A 23,855-nucleotide genomic window follows, 5' to 3' on the forward strand; every position below is an offset into this window, starting at 1 on the left:
TTGTCCTTTCACGTCATTGCGAACGCAATAGTTGGGTGCAGCTCGCGGTGTCGGTATGGGGAAATAACTGACAGGTCCTGGACTAGATTCATTTGTCTTTGGTGTTGTGCGTCCGGTAAGATACCGTTCACCTAGAGTATTTAGTGTGGCGTGACCCCTTGCATTTCACACTCAGAAATTTTATTTATTTGTGAGACGGAAGCTCGGCCCCTTCTCAGTTGGAGTGAACGGCTGGATGTTGCCAGCATTCTCTTCGCAGCTGCCTGTGTGACCGTGACTGTGGGCAAGAAATAGAAAAGATTAGGGCCGGGGTTACGTGACGCCTCCGTGCCCTCGCCGCGATAAGACGTGGCCGATAAGAAGGGAACGTAGTCGGAGGAAGAGAGCCACCACATAATGCCGACCTGGGCGACTTCTGGCTTGACGCTGCGAAACCTGAGAAGCTGCTTGCTCCGGGGCTTCGGTCGTACGGTAGGCCTGGGCGTCGCCTCGCCCCGAGATTGGAATCCTCGGTGCCGCGACGAAGCCGTGCTCTGCAGGGGAGTTCGCGCAGGGGGTTCCGCGTTGCGGCCGGTGGAGAGGGTCTTCATGAGAGGCGGCGTGGATGTATAAACTGGACTCTTGCTGGGACTTTAGCATGATCCCATTTTGATCTTACGGGGTTTTTGCAAAAGAAAAAAAAAAAAACCCCGGGCAAGAAGTTCAGGCGATACTGTGGAAATCTGCAACCTCGGCGTGTGATATAGCCGATTGGGCAGCGCTAAGAGACCGACGATTTCCATCAACATGCACCAACCAGCCGGACTAAGCGCTCTTTAATTCTGTTTGATATGAAAGCAAAAAAAAAATGATTTGGTTGGTTTATGGGGGTTTAACGTCCCAAAGCGACTCAGCCTATGAGAGACGCCGTAGTGAAGGGCTCCGAAAATTTCGACCACCTGGGGTTCTTTAACGTGCACTGACATCGCACAGTACACGGGCCTCTAGAATTTCGCCTCCATCGAAATTCGACCGCCGCGGCCGGGATCGAACCCGCGTCTTTCGGGCCGGCAGCCGAGCGCCGGCCCGAAAAATGATGTACACGGAAACGTGGACTTTTTGTAGGTGGTGTGGTCCACCGGTGTTGGCCATTCCGTCTCAATGTGTGCCTCGCCGTCACTGCGATTCTTGCAAACAATAGGCCGTAGGGACGCAGGCAGGGAGGAGGACGGGTCCCGCTAAGAATCCGGCCTCGGGCCTGCTTAAGGAGGTGGGGCCCCGAGAGAGGACTCGCGACGTTGGCGGAAAATGAAAAAAAGAATGAACGAAAGCACTCCGGGTTTCCCGGCCGGGACGCGGCCCGTTTTGGCAGGCCGTGCGAGCGCGGCAGCAGAGCAGCATCGATCGCGGCGCCGCGTGCAGTCGAGGAGACGGTCCCCCGCGCTCACTGCTCGCGCCCCGTGAGCAGCAGCTGCCGCCGCCGCCGTGGCGTGCCGTCGAGTAGTCCCGCTAGGCCCGCCCGGGGAAGAGTGTGGGAGAGCCCCATGCTCGCCGAGGAGAGCCGCTCGTCGTGGAGCCAGAGTCGTGGTCGGCGCCGCACCGGCGGCAGCAGCAGCAGCTAGCGATACGACGCGTTGTTGTCGTGCGCGCGATGATGCCGCCGTGTGCCGGGAGGCCGCCGCCGCCCCTGGCCCTGGTCTCGCCGCTCGGGCCGTGGCTGCTGCAGGCCGGCCTGGGATACGTGCCGCCGCTACCGCACTTCAGGCGGGAGCCGCAGCACTTCCGGTGAGACGACGACTCGGCCCCTGCCAGCGCCGCTGCCCGTGTTGTGTAGCAGCACTTGGCCCCGATCGAAGCGGCTTATATCTGCCATCTACCGATAAGTGGCTGGCCGATTAGAAGTCGGGCGCACCGCCGCACCTGGTCTGTCCGCTGTGTAGCGGTCAATCCGTGTGCCGCCTTGATTGGAGCGCGGCTCGTCGATAAGCGCGTGTCCCGACTTCGCGCGTTGTGTACTACGTAAGAAATCGAAACTTGCGCGCAGGTCGCACGCTCCGAGCGCTAACTGCACCGCCTTGTTTTGCAAAGTACGCGAAAGAAAAAAAAAAGAAGCGCTGTTTCTGGGATCTCCGTGAGGCGCGCAGTTAGTGCGCGAGTTGTGCCCCGATGTGAAAAAGCGGTCGATATGGGCGTTGTTTTTCTTTTTTTTTATTTGCCAGCTCGCTTTTCACCCCTTTGCCGGCGACGTGCGTTTAAGTGTCCGGTTTCGCTCCACGCGGTCGCCCTTACCGTAAATATAGTGACGCGGAGGAGCGGGGTCGAGTTTGCAGCCGTTGCCTTTTTGACCCCCCCCCCCCCCTCCCCTCCGCTATTCCCCGTCCGGTTCCGCTAGCGCGCGTGTTCCGGTTTATGCCCTCTATGCCTGCCATTCGCTCTCGTGCATCGCATCGCCGGGCTGGACAGCAATCGATGCCGTGACAGCTGCAACGGCGGGTGTTTTTGCCGGTTGGCGATCACAGCGCGCTGCGTGAAAGCGCATAATCTTCGCCCCATGGAAAGGTTGAGGCTGAAGCCCTGTCGCGTGTTTAGAACGCCGAGGAAGACGCAGCGAGACCGGGAAGATGTAATGATTGAAGCGGGCGAACAGCCTGTAACTGTAAGCTCGAGATTGCGGGTTGTCTACCTGCGAGGTAGCGGGGTGCCGCCAAGAAGTGACTCCGCCATTCATTCACCTCTAGCGTTTTGCAACCGTGCTTTGTGACGATAATTTTCCGTTGTTCGTTTCGTCGCTTTTATTTTGTCGTTGCTGGGGAACAGCGCCGCTAATATCACACCTGCGTATAATAAGCATTGCTTGCTATCAGCTGTTCTGTCACAGGCGGTGGCAACCTTTTGTGGAGCAGCCGTAAACAAAAAGTAACCGCAGTTCGATCCAATCGGCTTCCAGTTGTGTGTCCGGAAGTTCCAAGCTGCTGCCTGCATGTTCCGCCTCATTAATGACTCACCTGCCGCGCACAGGGTGCCGAGTGAAAGAGGATCTCGACCGGTCATGTTGATCGGTTTCTCTTCTGTCGCCGTCGACGACCGGCTTGGTTTAGATTTTGTTTTTTGCGAAGTGTCGAACCCGCCTTGTACTTGTGAAACCAGTCGGTTTCGTGTGCACGCGCCGGTGCCGAATCGTGGTAAAGAAATTCAAAAGAAGCCCATGGTTCTCTTCACCGAGAGTTCTACGCTGTCTTCTCAGCAGCAAAAAGAAAAAAAAATGTCCGCTAAAGAAATGAAGAAAAGTAATATTGTGGTCAGCGGCATTGCGCTCCGTTCATTCGCTTTTTTTGTTGTCGCCTAATGTCGCACTGTCGTCGCGGGTAGGCGTCGCCCTGCTGGCGAGCGAAGCCGCGCAGGTCTGCGCGACTGCTTGTGGGAACTCACCCCCTAGAGAGGGGGGGGGGGGGGGGGGGTGGCTCGCGAAGGAGGTCAATGGCACTCTCAGAAAGCTTGCCGAGTTTGGGCAGGCAGGCCCCCGGGAAGGGCGGGCGGGTGGTGGGGTCGGGGGAAGCCGCGCTCATGCTGTTCGAGGTTTCACGTAACGTGCTGTCGTAGCCGCGCCTCGATTTCGAGACGGGAGAAAAGAAAGAAGAAAAACGACGGGAAGAGGGAGGGGGTGTTTCACGATTCGCGCACCGGTACGGACAGCAGCTGTTTCCGCGCCGCCGACAGCTGGTCGCTCGGCCGACCGGAAGAGTGCGCGAGCTGCCTGCCTGCTACTGTGCCTGCCTCGGGTGTACCGGCCTCGGGCCACAAAAGGTCTCGCGCAAGCAAGCGCCGCAGCTCTGCGAGTGCGGCCGGTTTTGGGGAGAACGCTTCTTGGTGCCATGCTCCGGGATTCGATGCCAGAGTTGTGCGTCGTTCTGCACTCCATCCTACGAATGTGCCGTTTCGGAGTGCGGCGGTGTCTCCTGTAGTGCCGATACCTATTGCGGCCTCTCGCGGGATTTCGTCGGGAGCGTTCACCGTCCGGAGATTGCGGCCCGCGTAGGTCAGCGTAGTCGGTGGTCGTACGCATCGCAAGCTTGTGTGCTCCGAATCCGTATTGTTTTTGTTTTTTTTGTGGAGGCTGCGGAGATGACGCTACCACTGTAAGTCCTTTGGAATGCACTGAAGCAGCTCGCGACTTTGGCGCCACTGACGCCATTGTTTGGTTGTCTACTCAGATGGCAGGTCCAGGATATTACTGCTGAGCTTCGATGACTCTTGCATGTTGCCCCTCTCTGCCTCCACCTTTTGCTGTGTCTGGGTATTCAGATCACCGTGCCTGATTCACCGCCTTGTATGTTATCGCAGATTGCATTGTGTGCTGTCCTGATGTTATTATGTCTTTCACTATTCTGGGCAGATAGTACCCTCAGTTAAAATCAAAGATAGATGCAGCTGCTGTTCGGTGCACGTAGGAGTACACAGAGGAGGGGAAAGCAGGGTAGTGTCCCCCTAATAGACGGGGGAAAGCGGGTGTACAAATTGTCCCATATTGTTCTTTGCTGTCCAGAAGACGTGAACAAGTGCTACCATGAAGTTTAACCCCTCACCTTATGGAGACACCTGTGCACATCTATGTCTCTTTGTTGTGCTCAACTGTAGCAGCAGCTATGTTTCTCAACATTTGTCTGTTTTCATTTGCATGCTCCAGGTTTGGGACATACAGCCAAATGCTTGCAGTGGCCCAGTTATGCTATAAGTGCTGCTGAACTGCTCAATATGAGGACCTTTCATCAGCTTCGTTTCGTCTCTATGCCTTTGTTCCTGTGAAAATGAGTGTGAGGTTCATGAGTCGAGATCATTCGGTTAAACTTCTCTATCAGCCAGGTGATCTGCATCCAAAGCTGTCATTTTTGGAGACAGCTTTCCCTAAAAAGTTATTTGTGCTGCTTGAGTAGAGAGAGAGAGAGAATTTAGCCTGAGAATGTAGCCTGCATGCCAGCGATTTTTTTTTTTTTATGCAAGAGCAGGGCCTGTTGTGGCCACTGTAGTACACTGCTAGATCTCTGCTGTGGAAGATAGCATTGTGAATGATGAGGCTAGTTGGTGATCCATTGGCCACTTGAAGTGCTCAAAGGACAGAAAGAACACAATAGAGGCAGGTGTTGAGGCTTGCTGTGCTATCATTGAACAGTGTGTGTAGGTGCTAAAGACATTAAAAATAGGTGCATTTAAGCGCAGACGCAGAAAACTGAAAAGTATTGTTCACCCCTGAGCTAGAGTGGTTCATAATGGGTGCAGAAATAGAGCAGCAGTTGATAGTCATTTGCAATCTTTCGTGTTTCAGGTGCTTGGCTGCGGCAGTGCCCCCGCGCCTGCTCCTGTGCTGCGAGGGCCGAGTGGTGCCGTGGCTGCAGCCGCAGCATGGCCCTGCCTGCCCAGCCAAGGCGCTAAGGCTCGGCCCCAGTGCGCTCTGGAGGAGACAGCAGCGCAGGCACCGACACCACCACAGGGGCGCCGCCATGGGGCAGAAGGTCACCACCGGCCTCAAGGTGAGAACAACCCCTTCTGGTGCTGCTTCTCTGCCCACCAGGATGCGTCAGAGGTAGTTTGTCTAGGTGTCTTTCAACCCCGTGTTGCCTTTGCTTGTTAACTGTGGTTGGGCCTATGCTTACGATTACAAACGGGGACAGTGCATGTGCACGCACACAGCTCTTGTTGCGCTCGCAGCTAACATGCAGAGTATGCCAACTAGCTCTAGAAATAGACCTCTCCCGGCCTATGTCATCAGCGCACGTGTTTCTGGTCTGATGGGCAAAACGTGCGTCATACCGAGGAGGCTCTCACTGGGCGAAGAAAGGCTCTTGACTTGGGGAAAGAAAGTGGCGGGAGAGCGCTCGACACCAGCAAAACTGGTTCAGAACCGAAAGTGGACGATTTTGCCCATCGGGCCAGACCTTTTTGACGTCACACTGTTTACACCAGGGAGAGGGCTATTGGAAAACCGGGAGGAATTTTATGAAGGGGGTGCACAATGCGGTGAGAGATCCTCAACTGAGTAACTGTTGATATAGGTATAGCTTCAGCTATGTGCAAGTGCCATTTGCTTGCGATAAGGGTTGCAGGAAAGGATGTCAAGCCTCCCCACTTCAACCACTTTCCCAGTGCTGAAAACTGGGCGATTAAGCTGGATCATGCGTAATTTTTTAAGGGGCACTACTCGCAGTTAATTTGTACACAGCCTATGGCTTTTTTTCTCTGGTCATGTAGTGCATGATTGTTCATTACATGATTTCCATGTGGGAAAGAGGTGAAACCTTGCATATCTATAGGTGCAAAGTCGAACGTTGCTACATCTCCTGGTGTGAGGCATTATGAGCAGTTCTAGCTAAGGTTGTGCCAAGTTTCCTCATGTACACACATATGCTGAAGTGAGTCTGGAAAATGATAAAATGAAATTGATATCTAGCTGGTAAGTGTTCTTGCAGGGTAATTCAAGAATGTCCTTGCTAGGCTCATTGGAGCATGACCTTGAAGATGCTTATTCCCCTTGTGTACAATGTATTGACCAGCAAATGAAGCAGATGACCAGGAAGCCTTTCTTACAGAGGGTACGTCGCAGAACTGAAAATGCTTGGTTTTCCATTTAGGAGTGCAGGTACCTGTAGTTGGAGGGGACGTTCTCACAAAAATGAGTTGCCATGAACTTGTGTGTTGGTGCTAAATTGTGCATAAGAGCAGGGCATGGCCTTTCTTCCTTTCTTCCTTCCTTGTTGCTTGAGGAACAACACTCCTCATGTGCCTGTACCACCCAGACTGGCAGGGGTTGCTGATGTGTGCCCCTAGCACACTCTGGTCACAGCAACATGCTTATTAGTGTGGTGCTGCTTGCTAATTGGGCAGAGAAGATTGCCAGCTTATGTGAGGACGTCGCAAGCATTTTCACAGAGGATGTTTGCTTGTGTGTGTGTCTTGCTTTTTTGTTGCTTTGGGAACTACTGTTGGTGCGTGGTGAGCTTTTCTCTTCATCGAGTTCTTCGTTGCACAGGTGGTTCAGCCAATGGAGGAAGAGAGCGTGGTGGGTGCCCCGTCAGTTCCCCACCCAAATCGTCCTGGCTGGATCCACGAAGTGCGGGAGCCTCAGCGGCCGTTGCGTCTTGAGCTGCTTCTAGATATGCCGCCGGCTGGATCGGAGCTACAGTGCCGGCATGCCTGGAACCCCGAGGACCGGTCGCTGAATATTTTTGTCAAGGAGGATGACCGGCTCACTTTCCACCGGCACCCTGTTGCCCAGAGCACGGACTGCATCCGTGGCAAGGTGTGTAGTTCTCTTTGGCAGGGAGCATGCACATTTGACACCTGAGAAACTCTCTGCTTGCTCATTGCATTGATTGGTGAATAGGTAGCATGCATGAAGGTGGCTGCTGTTGTGTAACTTCTGATGTCCATTTGTTCTTTTTGTTTACACTTGTAGCCAAAGCATTAATGAAGAGGAGGAATTGGGTAAAGGCTCTAGAACAATTACAGTGGAACAAGACTTCAGGCTATCAAAAGTAGTGGTTGGCTCGAACACCTTTGCATCCATAGTTGTAACAATGCAGGAGGTGTCCTGCTTGAACTAGGTTAAAAAACAGAAGCATCTAAACACAGACTGGTTACTGTGGTAATTTTGAAGCATAGGCAGAGCTTGATTAAGGCATTACAGTGTTATGGGGCAGAGTGAGCCTGGCACCAAGCATAATTTTAAGTCACATACCACTGGCACATTTCTCATAGTCTGCTGCGTGACCTCACCACTGCTTGGGCTTGAGGAAAGTATGCAGTATGCATAAATAAATAAAATAGCATTGCTTTTTTTGTGTAAGGTCACTGTTTTTGCCAAGAAAGTTGGTGGCCACTGTGGTACTTCTGTGTTGCTTGCATTAACAAAGCCTGTCACTTGGCTGTTGGTTCATTTTCGTTGACTTGTTCAAGAATTTTTGATTTAAGCTTAAGCAAGTTGTACCTGAAGGTAAGAGGAGCAACGCACTTTTCACGCCGCTTTATTTCAGTTATTGTGGTAGGAAACTGATTTATGAACTACATGTACAGGAAGGTATGTGGCAGTAGGCTTGATGGTTCTTTTCCTCTGCTAGCTTACTTGATCATTGAATCTAGCAGCAAGAAAGAGAGATGTGCTTATTTGACTGAGTGAACCTAATTGTGGTGTTTACTGCTTCCTTTTTTTGCAGATCATTGAGATCAGTCATTGCTAAAGTGTGGTTTGTTTCTAAAAATCTTAAAAGGAACTTGTTGGTTTGAGTTCTGTTGCTGTAACAGTTCTGTTTGGTCATATGCAAGAGTGCAGTTGTGTTGTGTTTACGTTGTGTCTGTGGGAGTTGGCCACAAACCAGCCCAGTCAAAAGCAGAAGTTTAGCTGAATATATTTGGGGTAAAAGGTTGAGTTTCGTAACATAATTGGCGCGAGTGGCTGGGCCATAGGCAGTAGGAAGAGAAACAACTATGCTGTTGTGCATGTCCAATACACGTTGCACCTGTGTTCGGTAAAGTGCAGTGCTGTAGCCCCTAGCATCCTGGGAATGCAATGTTTGGTAGCTTAAAGGGGTCACTAAGGACAGATTGAAATTGTCCTGTATCAGCAGATTACCACATTATACAGTAAGCCTCATTATAGCGAACAAGTAAAAAACCTTAAAATAGTTCTCTGTAGCCGAAATTCATAACATAAAATTTCTTCAGAAACGTGCGCAACACAGACGCAATTTAGTCATTGAAGGGACAGCAATTCTGGCGATCCTTACTAGAGAAACGGAGAGACGTTTTCCCAGGTTTTGATGACGTTTCGAAGGCGCTCGCGGCTATTCCGAAGGCGGCAAAAAACCGTGAGCCAGTTAGGTTGGCTTTCCCACACAGCACCGCAAGCGCAGGTTAAGCGCCGGCTACGGTGGCTCCGTGTCGCGTGAAAAGTGGCATGTCAAAACGAAAGCTATTGCCGTTTTTACCACCTCTGCGACAGCCGACATGAGCGCAGGATTGCTACTGCAAGCTTACAACCACCTGCGCTGTTGCTTCCATGGTGCTGTTGACGGATGCCAGAGGCGTGAACGCGTGCTGACTGCCAGACTGCAAGCCTACATACACGCTGTTGTTGGCGAGTGAGAGATAAAAAGTGCAAACCTTGGCTCAAACGCTTGCCGAATCACCATGAGTCACTTGTGCAGTGCTGCGAACCCTGCCGCCTGCCATCGGAACGGGCACAGTTTGGCGCTGGGGAGTTCGATATATCCGCTTCATGGCCAGCCGCGTTCAGTATATTATGTATAAATTGCATTCGTTTGTCAAAAATATTTATGAAGAGTTCGATATAGGCAATAATTCGTAATATCCATGTTTGTTATATCGAGGTTTGACCGTAATAACAAAGAAACTACTTTCACTGAAAATGAACCCACTATACGCAAGAAGAGGCAAAAAAAAAAAATGCAAGTATTGCTGCACTGGCCATTACTTCAAGTAATACCTTCAAGTAAACTATGGTGACGTTAATAGGGATTTTATTTTTTAAAGCTGATCTCTGAAACTAGACCACACTGCTGTTCACCGTGGAGTCCTTTCTGTTATAGACATCACTAGTTTGAATTGAGTGGCATTTTTAAATCAAGTTTTTTTCCAGTACTTTTTTTTTGTGGGCAAACAGACATCAGTATAGCCAAAAATGGCCAAATGGTCATAGCCAAGTATAGCCAAACGATCAAAACGTAGCCAAACAAACCTAGCCAAACAATCAGTTTTTACTAAGAACAAAAATTTAATGTGGTTGTTCTTGGCGCCACTTCAGCAGGCTCTTGGCTTGGCTGATCATTCACCATCTGTGTTTTTAAAATCCTCCCAGGTGGGCTACACACGAGGGCTGCATGTGTGGGAAGTCCGCTGGAGCACACGGCAGCGGGGCACGCATGCGGTGGTGGGTGTGGCCACCCGCGATGCCCCCCTACACTCGGTTGGCTACCAGTCCCTGGTGGGCAGCAACCGTGAGTCCTGGGGGTGGGACCTGGGCCGCAACAAGCTCTACCATGACGTCAAGAACAATCCTGCTGTCACCTATCCCGGTGACTGGTGAGTACACCCGTCTTCCTTTTTGCTGCTGCTGGTACGCTGTTGCCACTGTTGTAAAGGAAAGGGGTTATAAAAAGTCGAGAAGGGCTGTTTGATGAAAAGTTGTCACGTTATCCAAGGTGTCTAGTGACTTGGAAAACCTAAAGTTGTCAGGGAAATTTTGCACACCTTGAGATGTCTGGGAGAAGGACAAATTGAAATTAACATGATAGTTTGTAGTGATTTGCGACAGTACAGCAAGTTTCCAGCATGCAGTTCGTGAACATCTGCATTACATCTTTTTGCTTTTGACACATACATTATTAAAGAAAAAAGTAAGGGCAACAACATTTTCGTATTTATCTTTTCTTGAAATACTTTTTTCATACTGAGCAAATATTGCTATTCGATTATGTTAGAAAATTTTAATACTTGCACTACTCTAGCTTTTACAAAATCACTGCATAAAATGTAGCAGAGTAATGGAAGGTCATGCTAGACATGTAGATGGATAGCTCAGCATGAATAAGCTCATGAAATTCTGCTTTCGTTTTGAGAGAATGTGGCATGGTATAGGAATCCATGGGTGCTAGTTGTAAACAGCCCATCTCGTAGGGTAAATTCGGTCATTGTGGGTAAGTTTAAGTAGGAACTTTTAAACATTGAAGAGGTTCCACGAAGTTTTAAGTAAGGCCATATTTTCTAATGGCAACTCTTGCTTGTGCATCTTGAGCTATGGAACTGGTTAAGGCAAAAGAAATTCGAGGGCAGGTCACTTGCCAGGAATGCCATTTTGATGTTGTATGGCCGTTCATTGTGCTGGCTCAGTGGCTGTGGCAATCTGCCGCTGTACATGGTATTCTGAACTTGATGCCCTTTGTGCGGTCCATATTATCATGGAAGCTTCCTCTGCAGTGTCAAGGTTAGGCTGCAATATATTTTCTGGGATACAAAATATTTTTTTTTCATCGTCTATATGTTGAGCACGCAGCACAAAATAACGGGGCAGTCTACCAGAAAATCATTTTGAAGCATTAAAATGGCCACCATTTTTTAATCAAATGCTCTTATTGTTTTGGCTCTCTAAAAACACTTTGATCTGCTGCTGCTCTTTCGACACATATGAAGAAGCATTTCCATTGCTTGTTTGTGCAAAGCAAGGGCACAAACTTGGCTTTTGAAGTTATTGCTGCAGGGTCTCATTGGCTTTGTCATTCGGCTGCTGAGGCCAGGGTTATCGAATCAAATCTCAGTGTTAAATTTTAGCGGAAGTGAAATGTAAAATCGCCAGTGTTGTCAAAATTAATCTGGAGCTCTCCACTGCAGTGTCACTAGAGCTTCGGTGCGGTAAATCCTGTAAACAAGTCTTTTCCACATAAGCATGCCTGGCATGTTTGTTGTACAAGCCACGCCAGTCAATATGTAATGCTTAAAGCTTCTTTTTGTCTGTCCTGCAAATGCAGCCGCCCGACCGATGAGCTCTTCTTGGTGCCGGACGCGTTCCTGGTGGTCCTGGACATGGACGAAGGCACGCTGTCCTTTGTGGTTGAAGGCCGGTACCTCGGCGTGGCATTTCGAGGCCTGCGTGGCAAGAAGCTCTACCCTGTAGTCAGCGCTGTTTGGGGGCACTGCGAGATCACCATGAAATACATCGGCGGACTTGATCGTGAGTGCTCCCTTTTGTGAACGGCCTCTCTCCACAGATTAGTTTCGGAAAGCTTGCTTTCTGCACTCGCTTCAAGTTGCATCACATTCGCTTTCAAGGCAGCTATTTGTGTGCCTCTTACTTCTGCAGTAGAATCTGGATGGAACGATCGCAGTTTGTACAAATTTCGGGATGATACAGATTTCTGAAATTTTCTGTACAGAGTGCTTTGTGCACAGTGTGCAGAATTTTGGCTGTTCCGATTGTTTTCTCCCAACACTACAGATGATATGAACGCATGAGCTGAGACTGCACCACCGAGTACTAGGCACTGGCCAGACATAAACTGACATCAGATTGCCAATCACCCGGTACGCACCGTGAAGCAGTGAGCGGTGGCGTGCGGCTCGCTGTTACGGCTAGGATATCCTAACGTTTCCTCCACTGTCACCACTGTGGTGACAAGGGCAAGCCAGCCGATGAAAGATAACGGTGGAGCAGATGAAGAGAGCTTTATGTATTAATATACAGTAGAATCTCGTTACAACGAACTTCACGGGACCGCCGAATTTCAATCGTTATTTTGAAATATCGTAGTACTGAAAAACCATTATTTTCATGTCAGTAATGCATCACAAGAACTAAAATTAGGTACCTTTGCAGCAGATTTATGTGTTGGTAAGTAAATAATAAACGATAACGCTGGGCACAGTTTAACTACAATTTATTGCTTGAAAAAGTCTTATCTTCTTCTGGCGAGTAGACGACAAACGCTGCAGGACGAACGTCTCCACATCCTCGGCCTTCCTGTGCACGTCATCGGGGACATCTTTGCAGCGCCCGAGGAATGATCGGGTCTTCTCTAGAAAGACTAGGACATCCGAGCTGGAAACAATCTCTTCCTCTTCGTGCGCTGATCCAGTGTTGGCATCGTCTTGCTCACGCACTTGATTCACGATGTCTTCGGTGGTGAGCTCCACGGATGTAGCCGCCGCGCTGTCGCTATCCACATAATTCGAAAGTCGCTGTCCACGGTAGTTGCCCAGCCGCAGACGTTTTCTTGAGGGAGCCAGCTGCGACACTCGATGTAGTTTTACGATCTTGTCCAGATCTTGGAACATCGTTGCTATTGTTGACGGTGTAATGCCAAGCTCCCTGCACAAGTCCGCTTGCTTTTTTCCAGCAGCTGCGACAGAATGTCCGCTTTTTCTTTAAGCGAAAACTGGCGTCCCTTCTTTTTAACGCGGGGGCCAGGAGAACTCATTGTCAGCAAAGCTAATGCACAACACAATCACAGCGCCGATAACTTCGCAGATCCTAACGTTCGCTGTCGACGTGGTGACACTGCGCTGAATAGGCTTAAGACTGCTGCGCAGTACGTATGTGACCACACGCTGGGTGGATGATAATGGCCTTACCCTTTGTATCGGGCGGCAGCTCGCGCCGCCTCGCGTGATGGCGATACTGCTGGGGCTGTATCCGTTGCAACGAGTTCCCCAGCGCATAGCTGATGCTTCGGATGATGATGACAGGCGTCAGCTTCAGGGATTTGGTACGGAACTTCGTAATAACGAAGCGTTTTGCGACGAATGCGAGATTAAATTACATACGTTATTCTGAAATATTCGGTAATTTGAAATTCGTAGTACTGAAAGTTTTTTACATTGAAAGTATAGGCATTTTGGCGGGGATTTTAAAAAAATTCGTAAATCTGAAAATTTCGTTAATCTGATGTTCGTAGTAACGAGATTTTACTGTATGTGACAATACAAGGGTTCGGCACAGGGGTCGACAGTGTAATGGATTGTTAAGACGGGCTCGATCGAACAACGAAGACCCGATCATTGTGCCTCTCTCTCTTCTTTGCTCGCTTTTTATACCTTCGATGGTTGACCGAGAGGGTAACTCACCAGATCACTTCATAACAGTTCACGCTGGCTCGGGCACGTCTAGGTATGCCTCGGCAGGTTGCCACTGGGCATAGGGCAGCGAGTTGTGCTTGCGCTGCGTCGATCAGCTCGGCACCTGGCTTCAACAGGATTCCAGCGAAACATTCTTTTCTTTTTTAAAAATTGGTGGTGCGCCGCCTGCACATTGCCGATGTTGTCAGTCGTAATTTGGTCAGTCGTAAAACACATCTACATGAACGCATTTCCCATACTTCTGCGTGCGGATTTTGTTCATTTTGGATGAAACATGATTTTTGCAACTCTATGAGATTCGTATCGTTGATATTCTATTGTATCAGGGCATTGCTGGGGCTTTCGGACCCTGTCTACTTTGAGAATCAGGCAAAGGGAAAGTTGCATTCAGTACAGCCTTCATATAGGACGATGAAGGGCATTCATGATAGAAGCCATCTAATTGTGGTCAGGTGCAGTGCCGTAGCTCCCAAGATTTACAACACACCAGTTATATTGCTTTGGTCTTAGTAACTTGTGTGAGAAAATTGTGGAATATATGTGATTTGTCTGTTTGGACTTGCATCCTGGAACATATTTACCCAAAAATAATTTCTTCTTTTGTGCAGAATTTTTTTATGTTTGTAGTATATTGTGCGATGTGTTTATATTCGCATTTGTTGATTTCATGATTTCTCATTTTTCTTTGTTCTTTTTGGGCTGTAACGAAAGATGCCATAATAAATGTCAGCATTAAAGCATCCTGATGGGCAATATGCAGAAGCACATATGGTGTGGAGGCTTGGCATGTGTGGTAATAATATCATTAGCGTGGTAGCTATGATCACCCAACATAGTCATAATTATCTGTGATATCAAATTGCTCTGGCATGCTAGCATTGATTTTGAAGTTGATCCTTGAAAGTTACTGAGGTTTGCACATTCTAGAACTTGATATTGCATTCCATTTTCTTTGGTGTTATACGAAAGTTACTGAGGTTTGCACATTCTAGAACTTGATATTGCATTCCATTTTCTTTGGTGTTGTACGGCTTCAGTGAGGAGAGGTTCAAAATCTGTGTGAAAGACAATATAATAAATAGCCTGAAGGCCTCGTTTAAATCTTACCTTTTGTCGCATATGAGATGAGCGAGTGGAAGACTCGGTAGTTCCTGGTACCGTTTCAGGTTTTTTGTGAGATGATAATGTTGTCAAGACCAAACAGGCAATATGGACTGCCTGGCAAATAATAAAAATTGAGAGCTGAAACATTCCTTTGGTCAGTTTCATGATGCACAACTTGCTGTTGAATGTGAGGGGATGTTGTGTATGCTAGTGCTTGCAGTGCAGTCCTAGAAAGCGTTTTGTGGGATAAATGCTAGTGTAGCTGTGGCACTACATTATAGCTGAAGAATTTCACTTCATTTTTCGACATTTTTCCTGCTTTGAAGTTAATACAGTCGAACTGCGCTGCAAAGCAATTCACAGGATCTTAAAAGGGAAGCTTGTCTTGGAATCGGCCTAGAACAGTGACAGATTAGACTAGATAGTTCAGGAACAGTTGCTTCCATAACCCAATTGGTTCTGGCAGCTTTCACCGTCTTATGCTTTCACCGTTTTATGCAGCTGTCCAATGTCGACCAGTCTCTTGGACCCTGGCAGGATCGGCAAGTGTATGCCATTGGGAAAAGCTCAGATAGGAAAGCAAACATGCCACAGTTGGAAGTGCGCAGCGCCCCACCATACACAGGCGATAAAACAACTGTGCAGAGGTGAAAAAGATAAGGCAGGGCAGCCAACACACCAAATAACTGCAAGTGGTCCGCCGGTGTTTGCTATTGTAGTGACGTTGTGGTGTGTTGAGCTGAATCATGAAGCTGGAGGTCCATTAGTGTTCAGGTTTTGCTGCTGCGTTATGATGAGAGGTAACAAAACACTAGTTAGCATCGGTGGTGTGAGAGTCGGAGCCATAATTGATTTTGTTTCATGTTTGTAGTCTGCACTTCGAGGATTTTTGCCATTTTTATCGTTCAACATCCTTGTGTGGACTGGTACTCACTTTGCTGCTTCCTTTTTGTGGAATAGGGAGAAAAGACGCTTAAAGCCACACATTTATGCATGGGGAATGTCAGTGGCACATTTAAAGGCTGCTGAAGGCAGGTTTGATGACTTCTTTTTGACTTCTTTGGCTTCAGGTTTGATGTTCTCACTGAATGTACTATACTTGTGGGCAACATTCTGTGGCACTGAAGCCAGGGCTTGATGGGAAAGAGAAGGAGACGGGACTCTGCCCACTTGTCACTGCACCAAGTAGTCTGGCCTGTAAACAAGCATTCTCTCCTTTCTTCTTTCCTCCGGTGACTGACACATTTCCTTGACTGCTGCTTTCTCTCCAGCCGTGTAATGCTGTAATTGCGAGGGCAGCAGTACAATGTCGTTCGTTTTTTCAGCATGTTAGAGGGTAGAATCTCTTGTGCAAATTTCTTGGCCTTGTTCTCATTATGTTCAAGACTTTATTCTGCCACGGAATGACGCTTGCACTTCAGTCCTTCAGCCTTGGCTGCAGTGCCACAGTTGTCAGCGAGTATAAATCCTGTGGTACCTCTTGCTGGGCTAGTTGGTGTAACATTGTGTTACGAAAGTAAAAACAGCGCTAATTTTTATACAAATCCCACAAAGACCACACAGGACAGGCGCTGTCCTGTCTGTGGTTAGCGCTGTTTTTACTTTTGATAAATCCTGCGCTGTTCTGTGATCCATCGAGTTAACTGGGATGCCATTGAAATGGTATGGGAGGCAACGAATATGCCTTCCATGACTCTGACAGGAGGACTGCTGGTGGTGACTGGAACTGTATTTTTCTTGTTTGTAAATTTAATGACTATTATAACATCAACTGAGAGAAAAATAGCAGCATGGATCATTGAACAAACACAAGTTGATGATATTTAAAATATAGATCGGTTACACATGGAGGATACGATTGGTTAGTAGAGAACTTAAAACATTACTTGAGCAGTGAATGGTGGATATGTGTATGTAATACGCAAAACTCATTGCTGGTCTTTTCGATCAACAGAGTGAATGCGAAAGGAAACGTAAACATGGTTTTTGACATCGGAGAATTGGGTTAAATGACAAGTTCAAGAAATGCGCAGGTGGTGTGCATCGGTAACCGGTAACGAAGTTACTGGAAGCCTTTGCTAGTGTACTCTAACCAGTCGATGATGATGCTTTTGCAGCGGAACCACTCCCCCTGAAGGACATCTGCCGGCGAGTGATTCGGCAGCGTGTTGGAAAGGCTCGTTTATCACGGGTGCATGAACTGAACCTCCCGACGGCTCTCAAGGCATACCTGCTGTATCAGGACCGGACCAGTTAATGACCACCAGGCCTTCGCCACACGGGCCGCTTAGAGGCTGCCAACTGCCGAGCCCAAGCCTCACACCTGTCTCGCTTCACGAGACTGCCTCAGGAGTCCTCTTCCTCATGAGCAGAGCGCAGGGTGGATTCGTGCCGTATTTATACTGATTTAAGCCAGGGATCACTTCCTTGTCCGTTATTTTATTTTCCGTACATGCGGGAGTTCAGCGCACAATTCGGTCCTTACTTTGTTGTTTGTAGTTGTGCTGAGACAGGAACTGTGCAATTCGTACTGTCTGAGACGCTTAGCCTTGTAGGTCTTAATGGAATGTAGTCTGCTAAGTTGAATGGAATGATTCTTCTCGATGGTAGGAATTATCTCTGAAGTTATTGATAATCTGCAGTGCTGTGCTTGCACACCTTTAAGCGTGCCGTCGTTCTTCTAAAACCGGCTTTTCCTATTGAGGAAACGGTTCTGAGTGCCAGCATCTGTAAAATTGCTGCAACTCTTGTTGGTTAAAGGTAGTTGTCCATCCAGGCAATGCCAAGACTTTCAGAGAAAGCTTTAAGTCAGTGCCCATCAGTGCTCAAGAGCTGAGCTATAGTGAATGTGATTTGATCAAAAAGATATACCCATTTTATGGACACTCATTCTGATCTACTTTCTGCGTGCTGTGAACGAGTTGGCACCTTTTAGGTATCTCGGTCCTTTTTCCTCATTGTTTTCTTGTTCCACTGTTTACTAGGAAGCAGTGCTTGGAATCATGTAAATATGATAGACAGGGATGAGCGTACCCAATTGAAAGCTAATGGCTTTTTCAGGTGTGGTGCGCACGGTGTCTTTGATAGGATTCAGGATGTTTTTAAGTGTACATAATTAAATATATATTTATGCAAACCATTATTTATTTAATGTGTAATTAACACATTTTCGTTTTACTTCAGCAATAGGCTGTGATGCCACGACGGTCAGATTTTTGTCAGTGAAGTATATTTGATTGTCTTATATTAATGCTGTTCAAATTCTTGTTGCACTTTCAATCTCTTGCTTGACGTATAGGTGGGTACGCTAAATACCACAACCAGCGAAATGCATCACACAAATCACTGTTGAAAACTGCTTTCTGAGGTAAAAAAAAAAAGGAAATTAAATTCAGACTGTAGAGCTGCTACAGGTTGGGCCACTCTGCCATGTCACACTTTCGTGTGAAGTATTGAAGAAATGTTTTGTTCTTCATTGTGTTGCAGTTGCTTAGAATGGCAATGCTTTAACAATTAGTAATTAGATGTTGTCCTTCTTTGTTGTTATGCTCAACAAAGAGTAACCGTACAGCAGCCAGTGACAAGGCTGGTGCCATGAGCCCTGATGATAGTATTTTGACATAGGAGTTTCAGTAAGATAACTAACTGATGAGATCTTTATCATATTCTGGGTTATGCATTGCGGCCGTTACGAATCCACCCTGTGATATGCGTGAAGCATGTCAAAGTAATTAGTAAAAATGGTATTAATGATTGAGGTAAAAAAAAAGCCACACTTGCTGTGTTCTAATAAAATTGGCTCAATGAAAGGAAATTTGCGACTGCAGGTGGGGGCTGCGCAAAGCTCAGGCACACCTCTTTACTGCAGAGGAACGTGTGATTCGCACGGAACTTGCTGTGTGGCACTCGGAGGCATTTGTGCAGCGTGGTGCGACATTGCAAAAGACATTGCAAACAAAAAGAAAATAATAACAGCGCCTGCTCACTGCTGCCTTTTTCCGTGTGCGTGGGCAAACTTTAGTCACTCCTGGTGATGGCATCATCTGCCAATGCAATGTTGTGTGCGCAGTGTTGTTGTCGTCGTCGTCCCTATTCGTCGGCTTCGCTTTGAGCTCTCCTTTCGGGATCACTTTGAGCTGGCACGCTCTCCAAATGGACGCCAACTGTAGACCTGTAGGCTGTATCGATGAGGAATGCGTCTGCTTTGGCGACTACCACCTCCGCAGCTGGAAGAAGAGCGGTGGGATATTTTTGTGTCTGTGACACCGTGTATGCCGGACATTGTGGACGTGGACTCAACCATGGTTTCTCAGTGTACATAGACGCCGAGCACAACGCTGTCATAGAGACAGGTGCGCTCGGTCATTTGCGTTCAGCTGACGGCAACATCCTTGGCCGGAATAGTGCGTGGCATTGGCTGCTTCGGAAGCTGCTGCACTGTCTTGAGCCTGCTGCAAAGTGAGAAGGCTGCAGCGAACAATGCTGAGGCTTCTTTTTGGCAGGATGCTTCCTCTTGGTTTCCCTTTCAAGATGCCAGCTTTGAGATGGCTGCTGTTGTGGTATGTTCTAGTGTGCACGGCACGAGGTGTGAAAATGGGTTGTGCTGCTTGTGGCTTGTCACATGAAATTTTCACGTTGGGTAATGAAGTGGTGTGACGCAGGGAACCCGGTTATGAGTTGTACGTGTGCTGTTGCTGTAATGAGCGTAGCTGCCGTGAGCAGTGGGCCTCTGCTTTTGTTCTTCAACCTGCTGCCTCTATTCTGACCATCTGTTCTGAACAATCTATTCGTGCCAGAGCTGGGTGCAATAAGTGTGTTACACTGTATCCCCCCCCACTCCCTTTAGCAATGTATTGCCATCTGAATTTCGTGGAAAGCCTTGTGAATGCGTCCACTTTCTTGGGAAGCAGTGTGGAGGACAAAGTAATAATTTGTGCACATTAGTATTTGCTGGCTATTAAGGGAGTCCTCTGCCAGCTTAGCATGTTTCAAGTCAAGTGAATACTGCAATGCAGTCAGATAATGTGAACGCACAATTTGTGTTGGCCATCTGTCAGCTGTTCAAGGCATTGCCATGGAATTGGATGGAACTAGTATTATGCATTTCCACAGACTTGCGACAGTGGTTTATCAGAGAAGCAGCCTAGGCTGAATTCTCCTCCCCTTGTTGATATAAAACTGTTTCCTCCTAACCCAACCCTTCTTTCCACCAGTATCAGAACACATGCCAGCCCATCTACCAAAAAATTACTCCTTGCTGAGAGGATTGTCTCTTGACACTTATTGCCACAGCTGATGCTAGAAGACATGAGTTCGCGGCATTGTAAAGCTGTGTTATGGGCATGCAGCTGTGTCATTTTATGCGGGCTTCAGTGATTGGCATTTCCGCTTTCAGTGTTTTGGTGCTTGCCTATAAACATGTTGCAGATGTTTGCGACCAGAAAGAATAGGCTCATTCTTTTACTAGTGCGGCATCGGCCACAAATGGCTTGTAATATATTTATTGCTCTCTCTGTGTTAATGGACAACATTATAGTCCCCTTGTCATGTGCAGTAATGAATTAAATTCAGTGAATTTGACATTCTGATAAGTTTCCAGAGAAGTTTTGTAAGCAGCCAGTTCAACTGGGAGTAGTTGCTGGATGCATAGTGCTATGATATTGTACGTTCACCTTTGCAAGTGACACGCTGGAACTGCGTATTGAATGTGTCGTAGTACATCTTGCAAAGCTGTCTATGAGCACGGCATGTCATTTGGGCATTTATTTATATCTGAGTGCCCATGTGCTGTTGGCAGGACACAAGTTATTTATATTAATGGACCAGCTACTTTCAGTGGCAGGAAAAAGTTCTCTCATATCACTGTGGAAACTCATTAATTTGAACTCGCTTAATTCCAACTCCGGTTTATTTGTACAGAGGATTTGGTCCCGTTGGTCCTGTGAGCATTAAGAATGCTTGTCTTAACTTGAGGTTCACATAGTTTTAAATTTTCAGTTCTCTTCGAGTTCAAATTAATGGGAGTTCACTATAGTATGACATATTAGTAGCAAGTCTAGTTGCCTGTGCAAATAGAAGGGTGTTGCTTCGGTTTTCTAATCTGGTTCAGAATTTATTTCACTTAAAAGCATGTTTCATTAAAGTATCCAACATTGCAGCTGTATGCAGGCTGTGTTAAGGTATCGCTGCATAAGTTTGTCCGAAGTCAACAGGCTTTTTACACTCTCTTAAACTGTCCACTCTGTAAATCAGCGAAATGCTAGGAGGGCAAGTTTGATCGTACCAGTCTTAGTGTGAGTGGTGCATGCGTAGTGTTATGGCAGCGTCAAGTCATTTGGCCTGTCGTCGCACACTTCGTCAGATCTTGTGCACTTAATTTCACTACCAAAGTGTTAGTCGAATTCAACTGTTGAGTGTGTGTTTTCGTCAACAGAGCTTGTGGGAGATAGCCACAAAGCCTCTTGCTTTTACTTCACAGGAGGCTGTAAAGGTTTTATGAAAAATTAGATAGCACAGGACACTTTGTGCATGGACTTCCGTGAACGCCCTGGGCGCTATCCCTGGAAGACGTGCGTTAGACTGTCGCAGCAGCGGAGTACACCAGTGCGAAAGCGAGCCCCCATCAGACATGGCAGCAACTTGATCAGTCTCGGAGGCCCAGTGTGGTCTATGTTACGTCCTGCATCGTAACAAGGTTCAGTCCGAAAATAGTGATTATATGGCTAAACTTTATAGTGTAAAATTTAGGCCATTGTTGGTGACTGAATAATAAGCATTTTTTCTCCACAACACCCTTGCTCCACGGTACCGTTTCAGTCTTGGGGACAGCCCGCAGTGTTCCATGACGACCAGCAGTGGCCTTGCCGGCACGCCTTTCGTATTTTCAGTGCTTGCACCTTCTAAACATCTCACTGGTAATAGGAACCCGAAAAACGTTTTTTTTTTTTCAAGTATATAATGGTCGTCAGTTTTTCTTTCTGCATTGCCCTAGCTTCAAGAACAGCTTTTTACATTAACAGCAGTCTTTCGTAAACTTGATTGGGCCCGTGAGTGTTGTATTTATGACCACCCCCACTCGGTGATTCATGCTATAGTTGGATGCAACTCAAGAACAAAGCGGCTTTTCCCCATCAAAGGACCTGTTTCCAGCCAATGGAACTGGCCGATCCTAGTGAACCTGCTAGCGTGACAATGCAGGGAGTAGCAGATGAAAAGGGGTATTTCCTTCCCTCCATGTTGCGGGCAGTCCCTCCCCAGCATTGTCGCACTAGCAGGTTCACTTGAATCGGCCGACACCATTAGCTGGAAGAGGGTCCTTTGACAGGGAGAAGCCGCTTCGTTCCTGAGTTGTATCCAGCTATAGCAGCATATTAGAGCCGAATAAGCCGAAGGCCTGATTCATGCTGTGCGGATATGACTTGTTCCACTAATTTTTGCCGGCCGGCGCGGTACCGCCATTCTATGAAGAAAGCTTTCAAGGACATCAATATGTGCTTGCTCGTGCGACCGAGTCAAGCAGCACAGCATCGGAAACAAGTGTGATCACCTGACGTCATCGCGAGTATGGTATCGGGCCTGCCCGAACGCTTTCTTTGTGCGCAGCTGTCGCTCGATAGTTGGTGGGAATAGCCATGGTACCGACTCTAGCGCCCCCACTTGCGCTTACGTCGGCGGCCGTGGGCGCGCCTTGCCTCGTGGACTTTGTGCTCGCGCAGCGGATAGCCGCCACTTTCATGCTGGATGTTTGTGTGTCAGTGTCGTGGTGTAGACGCCTTGAGATTTGGTGTAATAGCGAATAAAAGCGCCGAGGTTTGTACGCGGCCGTCTGATTTATTACGGCCAGGGTCCTTTGATAGTTTTCTGCACCATCGAAGCTGTGTTGAAGGACCCTGGGGATTGTGCAGCCTGATGCCAGACTGGAGGTCACCTGTTCTTGTGTCCGCCTTTTTAAAAACGAATGTTTTTACTACTTTCGGCGGAGATATTTCGCCGTCGCCTTACGTTTGACCTTGAACGTCCTTGCTGCGCCACTACCATAGCAACGCATCACGTGACAGCCGAGCCGAGTTTTCTCAGTGTCTGTGCCGGGGCTCTGCTGTCTGATCACGTGATCTAGCCAAGCCTCAGCTGGATAAAAAATTTGCTGCGGTTTAACTATACTGCTGAGGAGGAGGAAAAACATTTATTCAGAGTATAAAACTGGGTGGGTTCTTTACGAGAACCCATTGGTCGCCATCATAATCCGGCCCCTCTCAACCAGCGATTTCTGGTCGAGGGGGCTGTGGCTATGAAGGGTTGCCTCCCAGCGCCCATAAGTCGGATCGGGATTGCTGTCCAAGTCTGGGTTTTCTTGACATTCCCAACCGCGTGAGAGTGTGCCAACTGCTCCACAGAAGGGGCAGGACGAATCGTAGGTGTCTGGGTACCATTTACTTATTAGTTAAGGATTGGGCAGGGTATTAGTTTGTAGTCGCCTCATTATGTGCTCTTCATATTTACTTAGGGTTTTGTGAGGAAGAGGATATTTCCTTCTTGTGATCTTATAGTCCTGCTGAACATGGTTAGAGAGCGAAAGCTGTGGTGTATCGGGCAAGTATACGCGGCTTGGCGTCTGTAACATTGAGTGCGTTCCGCACACTGGATAGGCAGCGCGCCCACCCTAGCAGGTGGCAGTTAAATTAATGGTTGATCGCGATAGGTTCGTCACCCAATGAACGCTGTAGTGCCGCGTGTCTGCCACAACGTCAGCGCTAATGCATGCAGCCCACATCTTTCTCACCACCGCCACGTACCTCAAAGCGCGGTTGAGGCGTCCACTAACCCAGGCCAGTTTGCCCCTTCCTTTCCTCAAAATCCGGAGTTTAGAACGTTGCCAACGCCCATGAACGCCGACAACTTTCGCTTTGTATGTCCTAAACAGCATAACTCTCTTTAATAACGTGCCGCTATCTGGGAAGCGCGCGAAAATTGATATACCAGTGCTCCCTCAGGGATATACTCGGAGAACAGAGTTGCGCGACAGTTTTCCACGCGCCACTCGTAAGGCTATTCGCGAAGCGGCGATCGCATTATCCAGCTGACGTGAAATGTTCCAATTCGTTGCGGCGCAGCAGACTTCGCAGGTGCAGTGCTGCTGT

General features: G+C 48.0%; 1 protein-coding gene across 2 annotated transcripts; it reads left to right on the forward strand.

Annotated features, from left to right (window-relative positions):
- Positions 1–1,407: 1,407 nt before the first annotated feature.
- Positions 1,408–22,534, forward strand: gus (splA/ryanodine receptor domain and SOCS box containing gustavus). Of its 2 annotated transcripts, XR_013312587.1 has the most exons (7): positions 1,422–1,764; positions 5,300–5,504; positions 7,001–7,270; positions 9,845–10,068; positions 11,511–12,209; positions 13,441–14,526; positions 14,592–15,695. XR_013312587.1 is itself a non-coding variant. In XM_077654420.1 (6 exons), the coding sequence occupies exons 1-6, from the start codon at positions 1,631–1,633 to the stop codon at positions 16,973–16,975; spliced, it is 1,176 nt and encodes a 391-aa protein (XP_077510546.1). In that variant the 5' UTR covers positions 1,408–1,630; the 3' UTR covers positions 16,976–22,534. The 2 variants fall into 2 exon arrangements, 1 of the variants encoding a protein (XP_077510546.1); XM_077654420.1 differs by lacking the exons at positions 13,441–14,526; positions 14,592–15,695 and adding an exon at positions 16,836–22,534 and having other exon boundaries at positions 1,408–1,764; positions 11,511–11,713.
- Positions 22,535–23,855: the final 1,321 nt, after the last annotated feature.

The sequence above is a fragment of the Amblyomma americanum genome, chromosome 2, assembly GCF_052857255.1.
Source record: "Amblyomma americanum isolate KBUSLIRL-KWMA chromosome 2, ASM5285725v1, whole genome shotgun sequence".
Lineage (NCBI taxonomy): Eukaryota > Metazoa > Arthropoda > Arachnida > Ixodida > Ixodidae > Amblyomma > Amblyomma americanum.